General features: G+C 39.5%; 1 protein-coding gene across 2 annotated transcripts in view; it reads left to right on the forward strand.

Annotated features, from left to right (window-relative positions):
- The window catches only part of N4BP3 (NEDD4 binding protein 3), a 28,292-nt gene that overhangs the window by 13,829 nt on the left and 4,778 nt on the right, over positions 1-9,685 (forward strand). For both annotated transcript variants that reach the window (XM_072146277.1, XM_072146278.1), the window contains exons 2-4: positions 4,358-4,792; positions 7,196-7,768; positions 8,433-8,693. In XM_072146277.1, the coding sequence (XP_072002378.1) occupies positions 4,385-4,792; positions 7,196-7,768; positions 8,433-8,693 (1,242 nt within the window). In that variant the 5' untranslated portion in view covers positions 4,358-4,384. The remainder of the gene's footprint in view (positions 1-4,357; positions 4,793-7,195; positions 7,769-8,432; positions 8,694-9,685) is intronic.

The following is a 9,685-nucleotide window of genomic DNA, read 5'->3' on the forward strand; positions in this document are numbered from 1 at the left end:
CTGCCAATATACCAAGATATTGTGGCATAGGACTAATCAAAGAGGTGAGCTGCAAAGTATGGAATTCTAGGGGGGAAAATAATAATAAAGCCATACATATAGGATTTGAATTGACATGCTGCCCATACTTAGGGTAACATATATTGATAACTTTGCGGTCCTGGATTCAAGTCTAACCATTACGTTCACCTCATGTTTGCATAGGTTTCCTCCAGATACTCCTGTGTCCTTCCACAAAATAACAAACCATAAGGAGAGAAAAATTGGCTCCTGACAAAATTGGCCTGAGTGTGCATGAGATGGGGAAGAGAGAAATGTACCCGCGTACAGGCTGTATCGTACTCGTCTCCATTGTCTCATCCAAGATGTCTATCTGTGTGACAGAATATAAAAAGTTTCAGTATGGAGAGAAGTTTACAAAATGCATATATTTTCTGTTTCTTGGATCAGAGGAACTTGAGACCTGCCAACAACACTGAATGTAATGTAGATCTAGATCCTTGGTGGCAGATGCTACACTGGCTTGGTGGGCATGTTTAGTGGTGTTTTGCTTCTTGGAAAGCCAGAATGCACATACGGAAGGCTGTAGAGCCTCCTGTGGTGTGAATTAATTATTGTTCTGCTAGGAACGCATGGAATTCACTCTGTGACTCTCTTGAAAACTGGCTATTGTGTCTATGACAATTGAGGCAAGACCAACACATTCCAGCCACTATCAGGACTGACCCGTAGCTTACACATTAATGTTTGGACTCCTGGTTTATTAATTAAACAGAACCATATCAGTAAAGGAATGTCTGATAGGAACAGTCTGCTTTGGGAAGTAGTCTGGGCTCTGTGTTACTCCATGCAGGTGCATTAACCCATTAAGCTTTTCTTATCAGGTGGCTAGGAAAAGGTGACCATTCATCCAAAACCCACCGCTGTTTACCTAGATTCTATGATATGACTATGGGATAATCCCTAAATTATTCCTGTTCTGCTTGCAGTGCACATATTTATCAGGGTATATATTGTTACTATGTCTCCTTTATTCATTACACAAAGGGGCACATTTACTAAGTCCTTGCTCCAGTTTACTGTCGGACTTTACACGTTCTTTCTATTGGACAGGTATTTTACAAGTGTCCGCGCCACATTTGTGTCGCACGTGACCCTTTTGTGTCAAGGCTGTACTTTTATTTACTCAACACAAATTTCGTCACTGATGGGGACGTTCTGGTGCACAGTTGAACTCCGCACTACATTTAACATGTAAAGTCCCACAGTATTGTGTTGCACACCCCTTATTTAACCTGCACAAAAAGTTGGTGCACTCAGTCGGGGCAGTGCAGGGGGTGCCAGGCTTATGAAGAAAAAGCACCACAATTAATGAATCGGGCACACCCTGCACACTACACACATAGTACAGTTTGCACTGTTTTTAGCAAGTGTCCCCAATAAAGTTTTGACAAAACTTAGTTAGACTCTGGAGAGATTGCTATGAAATTGAATGATTGCTTGACTTGCAGCCATCGAATGTTCATAAATAGCTTTAAAGGGAATCTGTCACCACTTAACAACTAGCTCCCCTCAGGTAGGGTATGACATTTCCTTTCTAGAATTCTTTTATGTTAAATTTTGCCTGTTTACCTATGAAAATATTGTAAACAAAATGAGCAGAGGAGAGTCATGTATTGTTTGAGATAAGGCATGTCTCCAGGTACTATAGATAGGGGCATCTAAAGTGACTGCTCTGCAGCCTCTAAATTTTAATAGGTAAAAAAGGGCAAGATTCCACATAAGATGGGTCAAGAGGAAAAAGAACAGGCCTTGTCGGAAGTCATGTCATGTCTTGAAGTGTGAATGATACAACCAGTTTAAGATCAGAAATTCACTTCGTTCTCTCATTTTTTGTGAGAAGATGAACATTCTGTATGTAACGGATTGTCTGTATAAGAACATGTGCTCACTATTCTGTATGAAATCCTGTGGGTGGCTTTCAGCTGTCACTGACTAAATGTCTTTTCAGTCTTTAATAATCTTGAAGCAACTTTCTTGCAAATTCATGTAGTTTTTAACTTTCTTTATTATTATCTTTTGGAATACTGCAGAACGGGATGAAGTTGACGTAAAGAAAAACTACCATTAAAATCAAGCATTTACTCATAGATCCAGACACGGTGACTGTGTTATTCTTCTTCTATTTATCCATGTCCTCCTTCCTTCTAAAATCAACTTTTAAAATTATGCTTATGAGCCCTTTGGAGATTGTTACCAGAACCCCTCAGTTCTCTGCCTTCACAGGCTATTGAGCTGCTTCCTTCTCTCCTCCTGTTCCCTCTGCCTGAAGTAATCTCACTGAGGCAGGAGAATTTGCAGTAGGAGGGGGGAAGTGCTCCTGCTTAATATAACAGCCTATGAATATGCAGCACGGATGTGCTCTGGTAACCCCAGGAGACTTTCTGGGTCATTTGGATAATATTAAAAGGAAGAAGTCCATGGATAACAAATATATGAAGATTAACACAGTCCCAGTGACTGGATCTGGATGAGAATGTGTCCCTGGTTTATCATTATTGATTTTGATAGTAGATTTCCTTTAACTGTGATAGCTTATTCTTATTTATTTCCTTCATGCACTAGGATGACTTATGGACAGGGACCCAGTTTTTATTCCTTTCTTTCTTGTGAATGTAGAAACCTATATTATAAGTTGCTTTAAAGGTAACCTGTCATCAGGGACCTCATGTTCACTAAAGACAGATTGTAAAAACCCATGACACTTGCAGTGCAAAAATGCCTGTCTGCCTTTTCTAAGCATTTGCATTACAATATAATTGTGTGTTATAACTTACTCTTGCATCCTGACAAAATCCTGAAGTAGTCACAGGGGCTGGCCTTTGGTTTGGATGCATTTCAAAAAACAACATGTGACTTGTCTGAGCTGCAGGCTGCCTTCATCTTTGTGCACCTGTACAGCTCTGTCCATCCCCCACTGATGTCATCTTTGAGAAGGAGCAGGAGGGGGAGCTGTACAGGAGCACAAAGGTCGGGGCCAAGCTCTGAGGAGTGAGTAATACAGACCAGGCACATGTTGTTTTTTTTAAATGCATCCAAACCAAAGCACAACCCCTGTGACTACCACAGGATTTTGTCAGGGTGCAAGAGTAAGTTATAACACACAATTATATTGTAATGAAAATGCTTAGAAAAGGCAGAGAGGCATTTTTGCACTGCAGGTGTCATGGGATTTTACAATCTGTCTTTAGTGAACATGAGGTCCCTGGTTACAGGTTCCCTTTAATGCAGCATTGTGGCAAACTAAATGTAAAAGAATCATATCTGACCCCCCTGTTCTATCTGGCTGCTCAGTTCTAACCCCTTCTGCCACCCATTCAACCTTCCATTCAATCTTCCATTCAAGGGCAGGTCACTGTTACCCTGAACTAGGAAGCCTGTTACGGAACAGTATGATAGGAGCCAGGTATGTTAAGACTGGATACATTTGTAGCCAACTCACTACATCTCACTTTTAATGAGATAAGTCAAGTCACAATGATAAGGCATGTGAATCACAGGAAGTGTACACATGTCCTGTATAGCAGGGTTATGATAATGATGGGCATCCTATTATGCACACAACCATAATATTTTTATTCTAATTTGTTTTGCTGAGAGGTTATGTAACACTATCCTGCACCCATTTCAGGAAGGCTTCATTATAGGGCTAACATAGATGACCATTGACTTATTCTTAATCACACCTATCATTTACTACCGTATATATCAGTTATTATTTTACAAGAATTGTAATCCGGTAATATATGGGTGTGCTGAATGCACTGAAAGATCTCAACTGGAACGTTGTGTATGAGCCATTGGTGCAGGAACAGTATGTACCACCACTTTTGTATCATAGAGAGAGAATGATGGGTCTGCAGAAGACAACCCAATCTATTTCTAGGAGTTGCTGGAGGGTGAGTCCAGGAACTCCAGTTTGACACTGATAGATGCTTATCTTACTGGTCCTTACTAGAAATCCTCTGTGGTCCACTATGGAGGTTGAACTTTTTACTGTGGAGCTGCCTACACCCCTAAGGGCTTCCCAATTTGGCAACTGAGGAAGTGATGACATTTCTAGGCAAAATTCTGTGGGTTTTAAAGTCTCAGTCATTATTAGAAAGAATAATACAGTATACAGCAATGTTCTTTAGAAGTCTCAGTCCTACGATTGTTCTATTATTAAACAGAATATTATACCGCAGCTTAATCTCCAGCCTCATATTTAGTAACCAGAGGCACTACCATTGCTACTAGAAATAGAATTGCACAAGTGTTGTAAACGTCTGGCTAACAAAGTGAATTTCTTTTACAGAATTGTCAAGACATTTGTTAATTCCACATGGCAGCTGCACAAACGTTCAGCCTGTCCTGTGACGCTAGGAACCATCATCTCCGATCTTTCAACTCAGACGTTTCGTACAGGTGCAACATGGGTAGTGTGAGCAGCCTAATAGAGAAACATGACTTCTCACCAGATGACATTAAACTAGACTTCAAGCCTCTTCCAAATTCACACAGTCCTGGAAATATCTTCAAGAGGGGTCTGAATCAACAAGAACTGCTTAGCTATTTAAGCATCACAAAAAAGGATGGTAAAAGTGGCAAGAAGCAATCCTCAGGGCTGGTATTCCGCAGAGAACGCAGCATGGAAGGAGGCGAGAATGACTATCCGGTTTTATATCACAAAGATCGCCGGGGGACAGACTTTAGCAAAAGTTCCCTCCCAGAAAGGGGACGTTTCGAAAAGGTCATTACCTCTCATCATTTCATAGTGAATAATGTGGTCTAGAATATTATATTGATTTGTAGATGTTTTTTGTAGCTTCACATTGCTGAAACATACCTTCAGTATAAGCGTAATCCATACACTGAATAGACACTTTAGCTTGCACTTCTAAGAACTCTAAAAGTGACATTAAACACCCTTAGCTTTTGATTTGCGGGCTTTAGGCATGCATTAGGTTTTAACCACTTATGAACATCATATTGATGAAATGGCAAAATATCCAAGTAACCTTGAAATATACCATAAGGTATCATTAAGTTATTCAGTTTGTTGACAGGCAGAATGTGATGCTCACTTCAGGACCAGCTCTCATTGATGTGAATTAGGGCATCGCCTGCACCCTGGATGGACACTGTACTAAAGACAGGGCTGACCTTAGTGTATATTAGCTGATCAGCAGAAGTTCTGGGTGTCCAATCATCTAATAATAATTTAGACATCTTTACGTATCCTCAAGTGCCAAATCTATTAAAATACAAAAATTATTATTCCATGTGAGGAGCACTGTAACTGAAAAAAACATCCAAATATGCAAATCAAAAAGTCATACAGTCCTAAAAACAGTATCAATTAAAATATTGGCTTTTCCTGCTAAAGACACAACACAAAGATATCTGTACAGCCAGTCCCCGGGTTATGTACACGATAGGTTCTGTAGGTTTGTTCTTAAGTTAAATTTGTATGTAAATCGGAACTGTATATTTTATAATTGTAAACACAGGCAATTTTTTTTTGTCTCTGTGACTATTGGATTTTAAAACTTTTGGGTTGTCATAAGAACCAGGATTACCTCTTAATTGCAGGCACCTTTAATAACTGTTTCAGCTGATCATTGTAGCCTGGGACTGAAGTACAGTAAATTACCAAAATCCAGAGGTCCGTTTGTAACTAGGGGTCGTATGTAAGTCGGGTGTTCATAAGTTGGGGACCGTCTGTACACTAAAGTATGAAATAGTTTTGCTCATCAGAATATGACAATACAGCTATTTTTTGTACAAAGGCTTCTAATTTTTCAAAACTTTTTTTCAAAACATAATGAAACATATAAAAATGTAATCTACATGACAATACTGATTCAAAAAATAAAGGGGATGTGTCATCTGGATGCACAGTGAAGTCAAAGTCCAAATTGTTATGCACAAAACAAACATTCATATGTCTCTAAAAAATAAAAAAAAGTTGTGGCTTTTGGGAGGGATGTTGCAAAAAATGGAAACTTTAAAAATGGATAAGGGCTGGGGTGGCAAGGGTGGTTTAATCAAATGTTTTGACTTTTCATGAGAGAGATGGATTTTTTCAATATTATATTGCAGTCTACAATTACCTGAAACTGAAGTTATAGAGCTTTAAAAAAAATTCTTCATCTACATGTTCTACATAACCTCTACATAAATTCTGCACAATAATAATCTATATTTCTATAGCACTAAAAAACTCTCTAGAGCTGTACATTTCATAGGGGGCATGTATAAATAAAAATCAATGATACAGTAACTTGGCAAAGGTAAGGGCCCTGCTCACAAAGACTTACAGTATTTAAGGACACCCGACTTACAGACGACCCCTAGTTAAAGATGGACCCCTCTGCCCACTGTGACCGCTGATGAAGCTCTCTGGATGCTTTACTATAGTCCTAGATTTCAATAATCAGCTCTAAAGTGTCTGTAATGAAGCTTTATTGATAATCCTTGGTCCCATTACAACAAAAAAATTTGAAACTCCAATTGTCACTGGGGCAAAAAAAAAATGTGTTTAGAACTACAATTAAAAAATATACAGTTTCGACTTACATACAAATTTAACTTAAGAACAAACCTATGGACCCCATCTTGTACGTAACCCGGGGACTGCCTGTATATGAGCAAATAGGGTGGATGTAAAATGTATTTCTCCAGCTTTTATACTAAATAGTGTAGTACACATAAAACTTCATGAGTCAGTCACTCACTATTTTTGTATAGACAGAACTTAAATGCATTAGGATGCATGGGGTATGTATGGTAGTCCTGAATGAAGGGCGTGTTTCTGTGAAATAACGGCGACCCAAAAAAGGAGTCCATGTTTGAAATCTGTCTAAAAATGTGTTTTTGGGGCACACTTAAGTCTGTGGATGATGAGAATAGATGTGATTGTAAGCATTAGCATAAGCCAGAGGACTGGTGCAGCACGAGAAAAGTCTTCAAGGAAATAGAGGAATATATTTATTACAAAATTGCTGTTTGTTATGTATAAAAGAGTTGTATTAATTCATAGCATATATATTTTGATTTATATTTGATTTTGATCATAAACATTTATGCAGTGTGATTTGCATTACAACTGTAATGAAAAATGTAACCTAAAATTCATGTATTCCTTTTACAGTCTCGCTTTGGCCAATCTGCTTTGAAGCCATCAAATGCTAAAAACTTCATGTCCATGCAGAGCTTGTGTTCCTCCGGAGGACAGAAGTTATCCAAAAGCAATGGCAGCCTAAACACCTTAGGCAGTCTGAACAGTCCTCCTCGTCAAGGGCCACGAAAGTCAAACAATATTCATCATTTTAGTCATCATGAGAGTGAAAATGATGAGAATGAGAGTTTGTCTGATTCAAAGCAAAATTCCATCAACAGCTTCACTACTTACAGTCCTGGGTTTAGTGTCGCACGTGGTCAAATCAGCGCTTCCACCGGACATATTAATCATATTGGGGGGTCATTAGACAGAGCATCCCGGGGTGTACGAGACCTGGGATCTGGAGAGAAGAAACCATTGTCTTGCAAGAGTATGGCAACTTTAAGTCGCTTACACTGTTCAGGAGAACCTCCGCCTCCATATGAATACTCTCAGTCTGTAGAAGATGTAGCCCGTCAGCTGGAGGAAAGGCTAAATGAGAAGGGGATGGAACTAAGACAGCTTAGAAGAAGTCCAAGTGACAAAGATGATCCTTTTACTCAGGTGAGTTGGTTTACTGCAGCAGAAAGAATATTTTAAAACTGTCAATATCTGTAACTGTATAGTCTGTACTATGGTATACTGCGTGGTCACATGTCAGAGACATCTTAAGTATTTATTGGCATACCTTATGTCTGATTTCCACTACTGAGCATGGGTGCTAGGTTATTTCTGCACCTCCGTGGCCACGTCTTCATTCATTATTCTGTTGGATGAAATGGTCTGTAGCTGCATCACAAATTATGATGGAGTCATGACAGTCCCACATTTTGAAGAAAATGGCCGACACGTTTACCCTAACCTTTGCCCCTTTCACACTGCACGTATTCGGCCAGATATACGTTCCCATAGAAGGCTGTTGGCACCTGGCTGCAGCACAGTGCACACATGTGTGGCACCATACTGTACATGCATGGGGAAAAGATAGAACATGCTCCATCTTAACCTGTGTTTATGGCCGTGCGCTGCTGTTTCCCATGGAGGGGGGAGGGTGAGCAGCCATCATCCCTTCTCCTCTCCAATGTGCTGCTTAAGGGCTACAGCGAGGTAGCACACGTTATTGTGAATGTAGCCTTAGTCATACATGATGTTTGAAGAGTCTGTAGTGATTGTAATTGTGACCTAAATTAATGGAGGTTGTCATGTTATTGAACTTCCTCCTCTACAGGTATTTGAAGACAAGCGTCGTCTTTGGATGGAAGAACTGGAAGAATTAAAACAGATGTATATAAGTAAGCTGCAGCAGATCTCTCAGCAGGCCTTGCGCAGCCAGCGAGCCTTACAGCTACAGCTTTATAAGGTTCAGCAAGAGAAGAAGCGTCTTCATGAGGAGCTCAACTCTACGAGAGCAGAGTGTGAGCAGCTGAGGCAAAAGCAGTCAACCCCAACTGAAAATCTCAGTCCTAAACTTGAAGAATCAAAATGGGAGGTATGACAATTCAAAGTCATAAGTCATTATTTTCAACTTTTTATGTTTTTTACTCCTTCACAATCAATCTATGTTCTGATGGAAAACAATGTGCGGTCATCCCTGTATGCTGTTATTCATCAATGTCTTAGTACTCACCCAGCACATGTAGTATGTCACATTTGGATGATGATTCAATTAAACCAAAGTATCCACAAGGAGCATCTATATAGAGCTTCCCTATACAAGAATCATATAGTACATTACAATCTCCCATAGAAAGGACCAGGCACCGTTAGAATTCTACCTGGCCAATCAGAGGGAACATGCTTATAAAGAAATCAGGGTATGACTGCTATCCTAAATGGGGTTTCCAAAACTATATAGTTTTCCCATCCTTATAATAAGCCATTAATATCAGATCAATGACAGTATCACTCATGTCACTCCTGCTAATAAGCTGTTTGATAAGTGCTGCTGCCTTTATGACTGATCCAGAACATTGTACACTGTGATTCCACAGTGTTCACATCAGCTATTACTATGGGTGGAACTGGAGGCAGACCACAAAGTAACAATATTGTTGTGACCACATGGGGAATGTATTTCAAGCACCTGTGACACTTGGGGGTTCTAATGTTTTAATCATTGTAGACTAGAGACTACATCTGTGACTGACAGTCTAGACTAGTGGATTATAATTACAACCAACATATTCCTGTCCACAGAGAATTGCTTTAAATCTGGTCTGTCCATATTTTCATGTTGTTGTAGAACACGATAAAAAGATTTGTTAGTGGCTTGTTAGAGAAGGGCCTGGCCATTCTTTGGAATGTTATTTTGGTGCAAAGTCCAGTTGTGTGATGCCAAGTTTCTATTATATCCTCCTTATCCAGTAGTCAAGTAACAGAGATCTAGATCATAGTGTTAATTGTAACTAACATAGTGATATCACTGGTGCCACTAGTGCTCAATAGTATCTATAGATGTCAACAGATATGGAGCAACATTAT

This window comes from Engystomops pustulosus, chromosome 4 (genome assembly GCF_040894005.1).
Source record: "Engystomops pustulosus chromosome 4, aEngPut4.maternal, whole genome shotgun sequence".
NCBI classification, from domain to species: Eukaryota; Metazoa; Chordata; class Amphibia; order Anura; family Leptodactylidae; genus Engystomops; species Engystomops pustulosus.